The sequence below is a fragment of the Talpa europaea genome (genome assembly GCF_964194135.1).
Source record: "Talpa europaea genome assembly, chromosome: 4".
Taxonomy (NCBI): domain Eukaryota; kingdom Metazoa; phylum Chordata; class Mammalia; order Eulipotyphla; family Talpidae; genus Talpa; species Talpa europaea.
Window position 1 is genome coordinate 95,846,705 of NC_140070.1, and position 17,345 is coordinate 95,864,049.

Genomic DNA, 17,345 nt, shown 5'->3' on the forward strand with positions numbered 1-17,345 from the left:
TGTGCTTCTCCCTACCCCACTCCTCCCTCATTAGGTAGAGAAATCCTATCATGTGTCCCTTGGCAGGTAATTCCCACAGCAAGCTGAAAACAGAAGCCAGGGTCTGAAAGCCAAACAGGTGTCCTGAACGCTGAGTAAATTCAGGGCTGGGAAAATTGACAACATCCTTTTATATTTTATTCTGTTTCAAGCATTAAATTTACCAATTAATCAATGTTAGTGTATTTGAACATCTGAGCTCTATGATCAATATTTGTCTGATGTACGTTACCAATATTGATGGCATCTTCACTTCTAAAGACTACATAAGATTTTTATAATATATACAATCATTCTCACCTGCCTAAGCGTATACAAACACACCTTCCAGGCCTGCTTTTTAATGCCGTACATTCCACTTGATGGAAAAAGTGAGGGAATACAGTGACTTCCCTCAAAAAAGAAACCTGCAGGGGGTGTTAAATTTTTCTGAAAGCCTGACTTTAATCACACAGAAGCATTTTATTTTAAGTTATATGCAGAGCAACTTGGTTCTTCAGAAAAACTAAAAATGAAATAGATTAACATTTAAGATAACACTAGATTAAAAACTGAATAGAGATGATAAAGGCAAATATATATTACTCAAACTTAAAATTACTTACAAAATTATTAAAATATAAACTTCAATTTCTCTATAGTCAAAAGTTTATGCACAGGAGGTTGTGAGTTGGTCATATGTTGGAAATCTATTTGAAAAGGTTTAAAAATTAAAGCAGTTGCTTTATTTCTTTGTCCCATTAGTACAAAATCACAATATTTTTATAGCTTTTATCTAAAAGAAGGACACACACACTTGCTAGCAAGAGCAGGAAAGTTCAAGAATACACTCCTGAGAACAAATGCTGTAAAACTCCATTTATGATACGTGTGTAGAAAGTGCAAACCAGCCTTCTTCATTTTGTTTCTCAATCTGTTGAATAAAGATGCAAAAATTAGCTAGAATGTAACCAGGAGCATGACACCATTCAAGATTTATAATTATTTAGACCAAAGACACAGAACCAAAGTTATGCCATTAAATGGTACTACAAATTAAACAGCCAGTGGAAAATTTTATTTTCTAACAGAGACAATCCCAAATAACTGATTCCCTGATAAAAATAATTCTTTATTGATTTAGAACATGTAATTTTTTTAAAAAGGTTAAATTAAACCCTGCGTCTTATATAAATCATAGGTACAACTTTTTAAAATGAGAAAAGGTCATTTGATATGAGTAAGTTTAGTTTGTTACTTAATTCCAGACACTAAGGGCAAATTATATAATTTGCTTTAAAGACTTTCTAGCGTGGGGCCTCCCCCGTGGCGCAGCGGTTGAGCACTGGGCTGCGAAGCTGCCCGCATACTCTGCAGTGCCGGTCGGATCCCCGGCTGCCGGCGAGGCTCTCACATGGCGCGCAAACCACTCCTGCCGCTCCAGCTGCTCCCCTCAGCAGTGTACTTTGGTCCTTCTGCCTGTTCTGCTTCCCACTCTGGCTCTGGTGAATTCTCTCACCCTCCCGCACCTCTGACTGTACCCAGTGCTTGCATAAATAAATAAATAAATCTTAAAAAAAAATAAAGATTTTCTAGCATGTAAGAAATAGCAAAGGACAAATCTTCTAGTGCTGGACAACTGGGATATCATCCGAGCCTATCAATTAATCTGGGCTATTAATACTCAGTGTCTACGGAAGTTAGTAATAAGAGTAATAAGTTAGTAATAAGAATCCCCCTCCCCCCAACAGACAACGGTTAGTTCGAGCTTGCACATATTAATGGTTATGAATTTAATGTTGTCCTCACAATTTGTTATGACCAAACACTGAAACTGTTTTGTTCTATTACCTACACAGAAAAATGGCTTTTGCAAAAAGTCTGCCTATATTGTAAGATTATTCATTTCTATACAGGAAACTTAGTTATCCTTTGTGTGATAACCTCTCTAACTGGAGCCACTGAGAAATGGCACACTGGGGTAAAGTGACAAGGAAAGTGACTGACCCCAGGCTCCAGCTGTCACAAACCCCACACAGATACAGCAAGGCTACTGTTCTCTACAGGGAGAACCAATATCCCAGCCCCACAATTTGGGAAGTTCTGCCAGAAACTAGCAATTACCTGTGTTTGGGGACTATCCCTTTATTACTATAAAAGTTCATGGCTTATTTTTTTTTTTTCTAATTAGGATGAATTAGTATTTCCCTTCTTCTGAGGATTTTATAACATCCTTAGTATTAATAAATTAGGAATGGAAATCATTAAAGCAGCTACCATTCATCCTCACCCTCCTGACCCCTACACACATTTCACAATTACATTTTATCATATACCTTTGCTCTTGGATTAAGAGGTGTGAGTCGCCCACTTCCTGAGGTGGTGTTTAATGGAGAACATGAATTACTTGCGGCCCCTGAAGATCTACTTAATGAGAAAGAACAAAGAGTAAGAGAGTGATCTATCACTACTAACCTTTAAAAATTATGTAGAAGCTTGAAAAGGCATGGCTAACTTAGGCCCAAGTGAGTATTTCAAACATGTTTTCCCCAAACTAAATCTTTTTTAAATTAACAGATTTCCCCCCACAACTCAGCTCCCCCTATTATTAACACCTTGCATCAGTATGGCACATTTGTTACAACGGATAAAACAACATAGATATATTATTATTAATTAAGCCCAATGGTTACATTAGGGTTCAGGTTTTGTGTTTTACACATTCTGTGGGTTTTGACAAATGTATAATGACATATATCCCCTATTATAGGATCACACTGATAAGTTTTTAACATTAAAGGAGAAAATAGATGTGCAGAGGTGGCGAGAAGGACAAGGAAGCAAGAGTCAGGAGACTTGGAGCAGCACATTGCAGCAGCTAGCATGAGAGTAGAGACAGAGTAGCAACCTCCTACTGTCACCATTTACCAACCACGTGCCCATCTAGGCAAACTGCCCAATTATGTCTAAAAGTTCGGTTTTATTTAACATAAGGAAGGAAAACACTACTGGTCAATGTCCCCACTCTGTCTTATATTACCTCCTTGTAACCCATAAAGCATTCTAGAAATGTGCTAGTATTCCATTTTTGTTTTCAATAGCCAACCCATGCCTTCTTACTTAAGGTTTTTTCCTCTACATAATTGAGTCTGTCTGAGCCTAAGTCAAATGATATCCACTTCTTCATAAAGAATGAAATGCAAATCATATTTCTGATTCTTCTTAAGGAAACCCTACCTTCTTGTATTAATCCCACTGGTAGGAGAGACAGTGCTGCATTTTGAGCTTTCTGATGAGGCTTCTGCTCCTGGAATAGATACCTCAATTGTCCTCTTTCCTCCTTCTAAAATATAAAAATATTGATTTTAATTGCCTTTCATTAAAATAAAAATTTAACAATTTTTATCTTATTGCAAATTCACATTATAAATTTGGTGGTTCTTTCTATATTTTTGATCATAATGGCCCACAAATACACTTGAAATCTTTTTAGAAATGAACTGTGAAACAATAAATTTTAGTTACAAGCATCAATTCAGTAGCATACCAGGTCACAGAAAGGCAGCATCTTCAGATGCTGTCATGTCAGATCTGAAAGTGAAAAACGGAAATTAAGAGCTAGCCTCCCAAACTTGAGATTTTCGTCAAAAGCAGATTATCAAAGGTTTTCCCAAAAAAAAAAGGAAAAAGAAGGAAATTTTCTGACATCATTCAGTAAAACTTTAAGTCTTCTAAATTTATCCCACTACTACTCTTACTGAAGAAATCAAATTAGGAAAGTTTGCTGACAAGTTCATACAGTCAATGGCAAATATAATTATGTACATTTTCAGTATTTTGGAAGTAGGCAATCAATCAGCAAATATTTGCTCAACATCTGTTAATGAAAGAGTTCATGTCCATCCCAGGCAGTTTCACACTGGCTCCTAAGATTCGCCACTTAAAACTTGTGACTTCCAGATTTCAGGGGATAATGAAACCCTATTTAATTCTCTAACATATTCCTCAGTTACCTTAGAAAACAAAAGAGATTTTGTATGGCATGTGATTTATTTTTATTATTATAGCCCACAGAAGCTTCTGTGAACTTAACTAGAGTTTAAATCACTGGAATTAAAAGAACAAGCATAGATCTATCAATTTACTTTAGAATTTCAGACAAATCACTTAAAACTCCGTGCCTCACTTTATTTATTAAATGGGTATGGTATCAGTGCTATCTACTCTCAGGATCTCAATGAGACTAAATGAGGTAACAGTAATCAATGTATTTTTAACCTTAAAGAACAACTGAAACAGCTGTCTCATTTAATCACAAATTTATTTTGAGAAGGTACCTTCTTTTATTTTTCTTTATCGCATTTAGCGCTGACATCATTTCATATATTTATTTGCTAAATTGTTTATTGTCTGCTCTCCAACTTGAATACTAGAGTGATCAAGCTGGGAGGGACTTGTCCTATTCTACATAGTAACCCCAGTGCTCAGACATGGCAGGTCACAGTAGGTGTTCATATGTTTTAAGTTATTTCATTTGTTCATTCTAATCAGAAGCTGCCTCCAGACTTTGTAACTATGAAGAACAGTGAACAAAGCTGTTCTTTGAAGAAGCCTAGAATAAAGAAAAATGAAGAGTCCCAGGAAAATGCATTATCTGTCATTTTCCAGTAATTTCCAAAAAAGTCTACTTTCTGTGTTTGTACTTTAAAAAAAAAAGAACTTCTAAGAGAAAAAGTATTATTGGCAGAAACCTTAAAAGTAACCCACTTTGGGGCCTCCACGGTGGCGCAGTGGTTGAGTGCTGGGCTGCGAAGCTGCCTGCAGCCTCTGCAGCGCGGGTTCGATCCCCAGCCACTGGGCGAGGGTCCCACATGGCACGCAGACCTCTCCTGCCGCCAGCTGCTCCCCTCAGCAGTGTACCTCGTCAGTCTGCCTATTTTGCTCTCTGCTCTGTCTCTGATGAATTCTCTCACCCTCCCGCGCTTCTGACTGTACCCCGTGCTTGTATAAATAAATAAATAAATCTTTAAAAAAAAAAAAAAAGTAACCCACTTCAGCGAGCTAGAGGACATATGAATCTAAAACACCAATGCTTGAATATCTCAAGGAAACATACCACTTATTGTTACAGAGCTTTTTCTATACCTAATAATTAGACTGAGCCAAAACTGTTCTCTCTATAGCCTTCATGCAGCTCTACCTGTTGAGGGTTAACAATTAATTTTGACTAAAAAGCAACTTGAGATCTACTTCATTTCATCGTACCTTTTGAAGGTGAATACTATTTTAGCCAGTTTTTAGTTAATATTCTTAGAATCCCTTCATCCCTTCTAGCTTTTCACATTCCTAAATGTGTCTATAAAATGGAAAGTTTAGCTTACAAATGAAAACGTTTTAATGGTTTTAACAGAATAACTTGTAATTTGTTACTGATGAAATTCTAAATTATGATTTTGAATGTCTATATTATATAATTAGCCACAGCATATATCCTAAGCGAGTATTATTCTGTCATGAATACCATTTACATGGAGGGCAACTTCAGAACCCAAACACCAAGATTAACTACAGGCATCCTCGGATCACTTTCTATCAGGAAACTGGCTTTCTGGTCCTATTTCTGTCACTTATTCTGTGTTTAGGTCTATTTCTTTCTGTGTAAAATTGGCAACACTAAACTACACGCTGCCTGAGATTTCATTTAACTCAAAATGTACTTGCAAAATTAAAAAAAAAAAGTGAAAACATTCATACATCCGACTTTTAAAACATGAATTTGTGACCAACCAGTCCATGCTCTGAGAGGTGACTGAACAGGTGATGGTCGTGAACAGGGGGGATCCAAACCAATAAGTTTCTGCTGCTCTATTAACTGCAGGAGTTTTCCACGAGCCTCCATACTCTGCCGATTCAATTCTGCAATCCGTTCCTCCATGCTACTTGGTGTTAGAGGTTGTGCTGCTGGAAATGTCTGTTTAAAAAAGGCATAAATTCCATATCAGAAATAATCCAAACAGTTTTGACTTTTTATAAAAGTAAACTCTTCCACTAAGAGCCGAAAACTTAGTATTCATAGCCCTTGCAATGTCAACTTGAATAATGGACAAAGAAATTTACAAGTCACTTAATTAAAAAATAAGACATTAAGCAAAAGAATACTAATTGTTCTAATATTGATGCCTCTGTAGTCCCAAGGTCCATGGAGAGAATCCATAGAACAAAGCTTTCCTGCATCTGTGTTTGCTGAACTACATAAAAAGATTATATGAACTCCAAGTGACCTGGTTTCTAAGTAACACACCTATTAATGTGTTAGATCTAGGGTTTGAGTCACAATATACAAAAGAGGATCTGTGGGAGTAGAAACAGATGTTCTAAAATTATAATCATCGGGCCTCCCTGGTGGTGCAAGGGGTTAAGACGCAACCTATGAAGCTATCTGTAGCCACTGCAGCACAAGTTCGATCCCTAGCCAGAGAGCTACCCACATGGCACAGCAGACCTCTCCTGTCTTGCCCGCTACTCCCCTCAGCAGTGTATTTCACTCAGTCTGCCTGTTCTGCTCCCCACTCTGTCTCTGGTGAATCCTCCCCCACCCATGCCTTTGGCCTGTACCCCAGTTCTTATATCCATAAATAAATAAATCTTTTTAAAAAAATTTTAAAAATAAAAAATAAATAAAATTATAATCATCATACATGCACCATGAGTTAATTAACACAGATTTCTAGGAAACTTATCTAACCGTGTATCACCCTCCCCCAAGGCATTTCGGTCTAAGATATCTGATTCAAGACAGTTGGTGGCTGGAAAGGAATATGAGAGATAAAGTTAAAAAAAAAAAAAAGCCATCTAAAAAGTAGAACACAAAGTTTTTCATTTGACTGCTTTTGGCCAGGGTCATTTACAGGAATCTTTTGTTTCTCAAGTTTAGTGAAATATATAATCATTTTATATAAAAATAAAAATATCAAATTGAAACCTCACCCAAACTAGGATTCTGATGTTATAAAAAAATGAAATTAGACATCAAGATAGCTAAAGCCAATGATCTCACATTACCTTATACCACCTCACTTCCCAGTCACCTGGAGGGCATGTAAAAATAGGGCTCAATGGGCTCCATCCTTAGTTTCTGATTCAGGAAGACTGGGATGGGCTGAGTCTCTGAGTTTCCAGCAAGTTCCCAGGGCTGATACTCTAGTCCAGGAATCAAGTTCCTGTAAGTTTACTGCCTAAAACACCTATAAAAACAGCACCAGCTCCATCACACTCAGTAGCAGAGAACACTGGTTCTGTCAACCACTACTATCATACAAGTATCCCTCATCAATTCTTAACAGGTACTCACAGCCGTCATACTGCTTGCATGACTTGTCTCCAGCTTGTTTAATTCCCGAAATCCATCCCCTTGGTCTCCCCCTGGTACAATAATATTATTCAGATGTGCCTTGATAGCTGAATTCTGTAGTGTCAACTCAGCAATTCGTGTCATGATGTCTTTTCTTTGTGTTAATGCCTCACTTGTAAGCTGTTGCCCATCTCCCAATACTGGGGGTTCTTCTGAGAATGCAGGGCTTCCAGAATGGGAATTACAGAGGGGCTGTGAGAGAGTAACGAAAGGAACCTGGATTTTGTTCTCCAAATCTTCTCCCATATGAGAGACCCTCCATCTCTGAGTGAAAAGAAGACTTTCTTCATTTGAAATCTGAATGTCTGTGGCAGTAGGTAAGGTCTTCTTTTCCCAATTTTGTTCTTTCTCAATTATTTCCGCAGTTGGAGGAATTCGTGGGGCAGGACGAGTTTGAACAGTCCTCCTCAATACTGTAGATAAAATTAAAGCATAGTAAACATGTATCATTTAGCCATAGAATGATACTCATTAACCTCATTGGCCATCATAATAAAAGTTTGGTGATGACTTAGTTTACATTTCTTAAATGTTATGGGTAACCAGAAGGTCCAGGGATGAAAGTGAAAAGAGCAGTAAGCAACTGTGGTAGTCTAGAAGAAAAATGATAGCAGCTTTGACTAAGATAATTTGGCTCTAGAGATGAAGAGAAGTAAAAAAATGGAGGCATATTTTGGCAATAGAACTGAAGAGTGATGAACTGGAAGTGGTGAGAGAGGAAGAAACACAGATCAAGATGACACACACAACTGAGTGGGCAGAGATGTCATTTACTGAGATGGAGAATATAAGGAAAAAAACAGATTTGGGGGGAGGGAGGTAATCAAGAATTCTATTTTGAATGTAAGTTTGTAAGTCTCTTATGATTCATCCACGTACCCATTCAAGAAGATGGGCAAATAGGCCAGAAACTCAAGAGAAAGAGAGACATGCAGTCACCAGCATATAGAAGGAAATGGAAGCCATAAGTTTATCTAGAAAGAATAGAGAATAGAGCACCTGAGGAACTCAACATTTAGAGACAGACTAATGAGGGAAGCTAGCAAAGCAGACTGAAATGGAGCAGCTGGAATGAGAAAAAGAAGTATTACAAGGATGTGTTATCAAGGAAACAGCAATATCTACTTTTATAAGAACTAATGACATAAGGACAGATTTAGTACACTAGACTTAATAGGTTGGCCTCTGGAGCCCTCAGATGACCTGATCGGGAATAGTGGGCGGTAGATGCATATAGTTCAAGACTACAGACTGAACACACATTTATCTCACCTTTCACTGACAGCAAGAAACTATAAAAATAAATAAACTCGCTTCAGTTAAGATAATGGCCTGGAAATGAGGTAAGTAAGACATGTAACATGTTCTGGAAGATTGAGAGTGGGTGGAAAGTATGTGGAAGAATGAAATAGAGCAGAAGTCACAGTCCAGAGTATGTATATGTTACAAGAAAGCAAAAGGCGGGCCTCCCTCATGGCACAGGTGGTTGAGCGCAGCGCTGTGAAGCTGTCCACAGTCTCTGCAGCGCCGGTTTGATCCCAGACAGCCGGTGAGAATTCCACATAGTGCAGCAGACCTCTCCTGTCTCACGCCCACTGCTCCCCTCAGCAGTGTTATTTCGTCAGTCTGCCTGTTCTGTTCCCCACTCTGTCTCTGGTGAATCCTCTCACCCTCCCGCATATCTGGCCTGTACCCTGGTTCTTGTATAAATAAATAAATCTTTTAAAAAAAAAAAAGGAAGCAAAAGGCGAAAGTCCATCTTTCTGAGGAACAGGACTAAAAGGGAGAAAATGAGAAGCAAGACTAAAAACTAGAGAATTATTACTTCAAAGTCTGTCTATTATTCAGTTATGTCAGTAAAACTGTTGCTCACCCCTTCCCCCACCCATCCTCAAAAGGAAAAAACAGAGTTGGGAAGAGCAAATGTGAGTCACAATAAATAGCTTGACCTGATATAAGCTCTGGAAAGAAGCTTGTGGTTAATATCAAGCCCATGTCCACAAAGCAACTTCTTAAGGGAAAATCTACCAAGAAAACAGACCTAGACTTACACACATTACAGAAGAGAAAACTTGTATCAGCTACATCGTCATTTATTCTTAAATAATAATGGACAATAAAGGATCACCAGACATATGAGGAAAACCACCAGTACAAAAGAGTAACACCAAACAGAAAATAAAATGAAAAGTTATAGCTCCAAAAAAAAAGCATGTAGATATAATTTACAATGCAAATAAATACAATTTTCCAAACAATGAAGCAGCCCAGATAACTTCTGAAAACCATCCATGAACCCCAAAGTTAATAAAATTTTTTTAAGTTACTCAAAACCATATATATATATATATATATATATATATATATATACACGCTACAAAAGTAACTCTAAAGTCTCTTTTTTAAATTGAGGTTTATTGGTTTACATTGTTGTTTGTGCTTTAGAGGTGTAGGATTTTCCCCTTTAGGTGCTGCTGCCACACTGCCCAGCCAACAAAGCACCCACAATCCTCCACCATGGCCCATTGTGCTCCCTCCTCATCCTGTTCACAACCTTTCCCCTCTGGTAGCCTCAGCATTATAGTCAGTTTTCTAGGGTTTGGTCTTAGTTTGGCTTCTAAACCATTTTTAGTTGTTCATCAACTTTCATTATAAAATTTCCTTGAGTGAGCTTATAACCTTTGGTGAGAAGAGGTTAATAACCAGATCTGTCTTACCTTCTCCTGTCTCAACTTCCATTAGTATCTGTAGTATACGCTCCCCCTTGTTTCTTATCCCTTCCTATGCTCCTGAACCACTGCAAAGAAAGGAATGCCCCTTACTCTGCAATTCAGTGGTGAGGACTTTGATCCTTTGATCTGAATTTAATATTTACAATATCCAATGGAATAGATACATAATGAAATTCAATGTCACATTTCACCATAGGTACATAGCACATATAACATAAACTGCCCTGAAAAATCCTCTTTCAGTTTAAAGGTTTTCTATGATAATCAATAGCTTTCTAAATTCTGCTTAGTAACAATGAACACAATTCATTACATATGATGCATAAAAAACAAAGGCCACAAATTTGAGGAGAAGCCTGCTCACCATCCTGCAGCGGAGAGAATTCTGAGTTGCTCTTCTGCCTGGGAGGTGTCAGCAGCACCGCTGGCTCAAATAAATGTCCTGGGATATTGTTACCCAGATTCATACTCTCTGGAGGGTTTGGCACCTGGGGCAGTTTTATAGGCAAGTCTTCCTGTGGGAATTCAGCCATTTCCTCCCCTCTGAACATCAAAGGCACGGAGACATTAGCATTTACCACTGGACCCTCTGAGGAAGAGAAGAGATAATAGTACTTGAAGGAATTATGAACATATTTCAGTTTTTTATTTAAATGCATTTTTGTAAAGGGCAAAGTCACACAGTATCCAGAGCCGTAACTGCCTAGATTATTCCCTCCTTTTGCAGTAACTTACAGGCAAGGCTCCTGTGGAACCAGCTCTGGGAAGAAGGTGGTATTTTTGAGAAAAGTCCTGATGACATGCCCTAGTCACTGAGTTTATTTCATGCAAGTTTAAGTTTAATGAGTTACTTCTTGGAATCCCTCATAAAAAAAATATTCCTAAATATATAAAACACTTTACACAGAGACACTCATCAAAGTATTAGTTAGAAAAAACAAGAAAAGGGCAAAATGTTTATCTACATCTCTACAATCTATAGCATGTGCTGTGAAGAAAACTTTCAAAAACATCACCACAAAGGTATACATTTCTAAAACTCAGTATTTTCTTTTCTTTCTAAGACCATCTCTTCTACTTCTAAACCTGGATTCAAACTCTTAAAACCATGATTAAAATTCTGGTTCTCAGTTTTCACTAGCCTAGGAAACTAGTTCTGCTATTTTCTATTTTTGTTATCAACCCTCTCTAAGCCCTTAGTTTTCCTCATCTAAAAAAATAGGGATAACCAGTACCTATCTCAGAAGACTATTATGAAGATTACATGAGATAATACATATAAAACACTTACAAAGTACCTGACATAGAGCAAGTATCCAATAAAATTAGCTGAAAATTACAGTGACAATAGTAGTAATGAAAATGCTATACATGCCTAACAGCCAATAACTCCACATAAGTTTAGGGTTGTGTTCATTCTGTTGATGCCACTCTGATAAAAATAAGACCACACTCACCGGGATTATCTACAGTTCTTCCATTCATGGCCCCTCTTTCTGATGTCTGACCTTCTGTGCTGTTATTTATCACAGGACAGTTCTTAATGGCATGCGTGAGAGATATAAGTTGCTCATCTGTTGTGACCATGTACTGCTGAAGTCTCACCTAGAGAAAAAAAGAATGAAAAAACATCCTATCAGACATCAATATCTATATCTAATCATATCATTATTTTAAATATTCTTGGAATTTCAGACCTTTATTCAAATATTAACATAATACATCCCCAGGAAACCATAATTATAAAAACTTTTAAAGTCCTAAAATAAAGGAATGGTTAAATTTATGTAATATTATTATTAATTAATAAATCCACTATTCCAATTATAAGAATTAGCCTTAGCCTTTTTATAGGGCTTCAATTTACAAAATCTCTTTACATAGATGAGAGCAACTGACTCTTCTCAAGATATTCCAAGACACAAATATATCAGGAAGAGGAATCTCAGCAGCATATTACATAAGCATTTACACTGATAAGCACAAACACTGTTTAGCATTCATGGTAATATACATAAAATAATGTTAAGAGAAAAAAGAAAACTATATATGCAATATGATTACAACTTTGTTTTAAGTATTTGTGAGGACGATCACTTTATTTTATGTATAGTATATAAACATATTCTCATATCTACTTAACATACACAAATATGTATCTCCAAGATGTACAGACATTGACAAAAATCAGAAAATCAGATGTGTTGAGAAGTCAGAATTACTACTACTGAATGAAATATACTAAACATTTTCATATCAGCCCCAATTATTTCCCAAATTTTATACTCATATCTCCAGTGGCCTACTCAACATCTCCATCTAGAACTCAAACGGGTTCCTCAAACATAAAAGGCACAAAACCAAACTCCTCTGATCTAGTCTCAACATAGCAGCCCAGAGCAATCCTCTTAGAATAAGTCAGATCATGTGTCTTCTTTACTTAAAACCCTTCAGTGGTTTCCCATAAAAGCCCAAGTCCCTACCCAGTCTGCAAGGCCCACATGATCTGGCTTATTTGCTCTTGTCTCCTACTACTCTCTGCTTCCCACATTCCACTCCTACCACACTGGTCCCCTAGATGTTTTGGAGTTCCAAAGCCACACAGCTACCTCAAGATCTGCACTTGCTGTCTGTCTGCTTAGAAAGCTCTTCTCTCAACTATCTTCATGCTCACTCCCTTACCTCTTCAGGCATTCTCTTAAATGTCACCTCCTCAGACAGCATAACCCATTCACAACTTTCCACAACCGTAGGCACTTCCCATGCCTTATCCCTGCTATATTTTTCTTTATAGCATGCACAAGCATCTAACTTACAATATACATCACTTTTTATTAAGAATTTATTTAGAATGTAAGCAAAGATTTCTTTTTTATTCACTACTATATCCCCTGTCCTTAGAACAATGCCAGGTCCACAGCAGGTACTCAATAAAGATTTGTGGGACAAAACACTACATTTTAAAACTGTCCATCTTCCCAGAAGAACTGAAAATATATGTTTATGCATACTACCATATTGGAGTAGTTGAAAATACATGAATGTTCAAAGCATTATTCATTCACAATACACAAAGAGGAATCAGTTGATGAATGAAGTATATCTATATAATGGAATGAAGCAAAATAAAGTATAGCTATATGATGGAATATTATATGGAAAGGAATGAACCAGCATGGATGATACTTGAAAAACTGCTAAGTGGAAGAAGTAACAAAAGACAACATGTTGCATGACTCCATATATAAAATATTAAGATTAGGCAAATCTATAGAAACATAAAGTAGAATTATGGTTGCCAGGGCTAGGGTAGGAGACTAGGAAGTGATTACTAATGAGAATGGCATTTCTCTTCAACATGATGAAAATATTCAGATGGTAATGCTGATATACAACTCAAAGAATATATTAAAATCCACTAAGTTGGGTGGTTTTAAAAGAGAGATTGATATATAGCATGCTATTAATATATAGCATGTGAGCTATATATCAATAAACAAATTGCATATCTTACATCTAATGTCCACTGACACAAACACAAGTTGTCTACTAATTGTTCTTTTCCAGTCTCTTTTGAATGATGACTAAAAGGAATAACCATCATTTGAGGAAAAAATGATGAGTAAAACCTTTTTTGCCCTCAGCAGCTCAGTCTTGATGACAGGTACACATGAAAATCTAACAATTTGGTAAATGCAGTAAGAGCACTATCCAGACAGTATCAGACATACAAAAATACTTAATGTAGCATGGAAGCAGCAAGGTTTTCTAGAAGAAAAACTGTTTAAGTGTGAAAAAAGAAAGAAACATGTCATTTGAATTGTCCAGGCAAGTGGCAAAGTGGACTTATCTAATAAGTAAGATGATACTGCAAATAAAATGTAATTACAGGACAGCATCTCAAAGGTTATTCTCCACTGACTTGAAATTAAAAGTAACTATCATAACACTGATGTCACGTTTTAGATAAACCATTTTAGAATAACTATGGTAGTTATTTAAAAGTAGATTCTGTCTTCCTCACTCAATAGTAAATTAAAGACAGTAGACATATTCTATATACCATCTGTAGTCCAAATTTCTACTACTGTACTTCAATATAATAAATGTTCAATGTAGTTACCACTGATGATAATAAAGAGCTAATAAGTAATCACATCAGCATAACTAAACTAAAGGCAGCTAGAAAGAAATTACACACATTCTTCAAGATTTTTTTACTACTAAACACAGTAAAGTTTGGATCTCATTGGAATACCTGGATAGCAGTATTTTCTTCTCTAAGAAGAATAATTTCAGCTGTCAGAGCATCAATGAGATCACGATGATCACCTAATACTTGTTCCAGTTGCTGTCTTGTCTCTACTTCTTTACGCAGTTGTACCTCACTCTGCAAAAAAAAAAAAAAAAATTTTAAAAACATCAAATGAACTCCCATCACTATAATTATATGTTGAAAACCAAAAGTTTCTACTCAAGGCTGTCAAAGAAAGTAATACTTACAAAGAGTATATCTTACGGGACAGTAATGAAATTAAGTATTGTTATTAAAAGATTTATATTTACATTAAAAAATACTCCTTTATCTACTCCTTTTTTAAACAGAGTACAACAAACAAAATGGCATACAGAATTTAATAACTATAATTTTTGTGGAACAAAGTGGAGGGAAATACAATACATGCTTGAATATACACAGACCATGTCTTCAAGGGCACAATGGTATCTGAAAATGAGTGTTGGCTACAAGGAAGCAAAAAGATTAAATAGAAGTTAGAGGTATGGATTAGTTTTCATTTTACACCCCTCTGTATCTTTGAATCCATACCAGGTGAAGGTATCACCAATTCAAAAATTAAGTTTGTTAAAATATAATTAAAAACAAAAAGTATAAATGATTTAACTTTGGAAGGCGAGTGATAAGCTTAAAAAGTACATGCTTCTATATCTGTACTTCTTTCAGAGAGTCAGAAGTATACACCTAGAGATTACTGATTTAAGGGAAGAAGAATGTTAAGATTGTCATTTAGTCTAATAACAACACAATAAATCTTTGCTGAAAAGCAATTTTAAGAAAACAACTCCAAAAAAATGGAAACATCTAAATTAGGCTAGTGAATCAATTTTTTTAATGACAAATTTCCTTAAAAAACTTTTGTTTTGGGCTTCCCTGGTAACACAGGGGCTAAAGACACAGAGCTATCACCTCACTGCGTCATGAGTTTGACCCTTATCCACGGAGATAATCCACATGGTGCAGCAGACCTCGCTATCCTGTCTCACCCACTGCTCCCCTGAGCAGTGTATTTCTACAGATCCACCTGTTCTGCTCCCCATTCAGTCTCTGGTGAATCCTCTCATCCCCCACACATCCAGTCTACACCCCAGGTCTTGAATACATAAATAAATAAATCTTAAAACAATTTTTTTATTTGTTTACCAAATTTAAATACATAAAAATAAATAATAGCTCAAATAGATTTTATAAAAATAGATAACTAATTCCACAGCACTCTAAGAACTGATTATTATTCACAGATGAATTTTAAAAACAACTGCTTGTTTTATAAATTATTTTCAAAAAATATCTCCACTTGAGACACTGAAGCAAAGTCAAAGTTACCAATCATATAGAAAATATGAAGAAGTGAAATTAAGTGGGAGCAAGAGAGTACATATACTAGTTCTGCTTGATCCAGATAGTAATATTTAGTGTTAGGACAAGATTAATAACAGCTTTATCTTAGTATATTTTACTAAAACTCATTTATATCAACATCATTTACCTGAGTAGGTATTTAGGTTTCTCAACATGTAGAGGGTAATTAAGAGGAAAATCTTCACTGCAAATATCTACAACTGAAGTACTTTAAACAAAGCTATTCAAATTTGACTGTATTTGCTTTGGAGGTCAAATAAATTAAGTATAGATCACAAAAACCCCACACATTTCAGCCAGTACTGTGAAGAGAAGACCCTTAACAATCTCATGTTCTTACCTCTTTAAGGTACCGAACCAGACGACAGAGGGAGCTCACCAGTGACAAAGTGAAGCCTGTCAGACCCTTACTGCCCTGCAGTCCCTTGACCTCACGTCCAGTCCACCGCTCATATTCTTCCATTTCATGTTCCACTTCATGTATCATGTGTTTAAGGACATCCAGGCTGGGATTACTGTGACTTGGGTCTGTGGAGGCTGTGCTAGCTGCTAACATATTTTTCTTCTGCTTGGAAGGATCATGCAAATCCGGTTTTCTTTTCACTGATAATGACACAGTTACTGTATTTTAGGACCAGGGAGAATGATACAAGAAAACTACTAGAAAAACCTTTGACTGTTGTATACAATTTATAGATAGATGACTTTACAGAAGTTATAACTTTATAGAAGTCACCATTTTCTCATAAAAATCCTATACAGTGCAAATCAGCTTTTCACTACCTTTAATGAATGTATTAGAATCATCCTTCTACAGAGTTAGATGGGCTAAAAGAAGGTATTTCTTAGTGACCATTCAACAAACTTTTATTGAGGTGGATTCAACTGGATGAATTTAAGGGAGAAAACATTTATTTACTAAGAGGGTTGACAGGTATATAAAATTACATGTTTAACAATTCAGCTCTGTAATATAAAAGACTGCACCTTTACATAACAACTGTTTTTGTTTCCTTGAGTTCAGCACTTGTCCCACAACAAAGCTTGAGTCTAGAGTCTCAGAAGCTTCTTCAGACTGAAGCCTGGTGTGGATTCTCTTGACAGCATTGGTAGCATTCAGAGCAGCTAAAAGGAAAAATATTTCTAAATGTATCTCAACAATATACACAAAAATATTTTAAAACCTATTAATTGAAAGATCAATCAGTATTTTACTCAATTTGGTGAAGACAGTAAAAACTCAAATAACATTTCTTTAAAAAATATCATGTTTAAGAAAGAAGTTAATACAAGTTACTCCTTATGAAAGAAGATACAATGAGAGAATAAACCTTTTTGTTCCCCTGATGGAGAGGCAGATGATGGAGTTCCTGGAGAGGTTGTTACTTGTGACTGTGTTGCTATTTTCTGCTGTATATCAGTCCACAGCTTATTAATTAACTCAGAATTATCTTCCTTTAGTTGATGGAGAAATCTATAAGTTAGGAAACAACAAGCTATATTAGAATTCATAAATGATATCACT

The 17,345-nt window shown here is 36.2% G+C and overlaps 1 protein-coding gene across 1 annotated transcript in view; it reads right to left on the reverse strand.

Moving 5' to 3' along the window:
- Positions 1-898: 898 nt before the first annotated feature.
- SPICE1 (spindle and centriole associated protein 1) overlaps positions 899-17,345 on the reverse strand; it is a gene marked incomplete at both ends in the record, with an annotated part of 38,794 nt that continues 22,347 nt past the window's right edge. The window contains 11 exons of the mRNA XM_084231792.1: positions 899-952; positions 2,355-2,442; positions 3,256-3,361; positions 5,806-5,989; positions 7,370-7,842; positions 10,526-10,750; positions 11,619-11,766; positions 14,420-14,551; positions 16,161-16,423; positions 16,808-16,945; positions 17,152-17,294. Of these exons, the coding sequence (XP_084087918.1) occupies positions 899-952; positions 2,355-2,442; positions 3,256-3,361; positions 5,806-5,989; positions 7,370-7,842; positions 10,526-10,750; positions 11,619-11,766; positions 14,420-14,551; positions 16,161-16,423; positions 16,808-16,945; positions 17,152-17,294 (1,954 nt within the window). The remainder of the gene's footprint in view (positions 953-2,354; positions 2,443-3,255; positions 3,362-5,805; positions 5,990-7,369; positions 7,843-10,525; positions 10,751-11,618; positions 11,767-14,419; positions 14,552-16,160; positions 16,424-16,807; positions 16,946-17,151; positions 17,295-17,345) is intronic.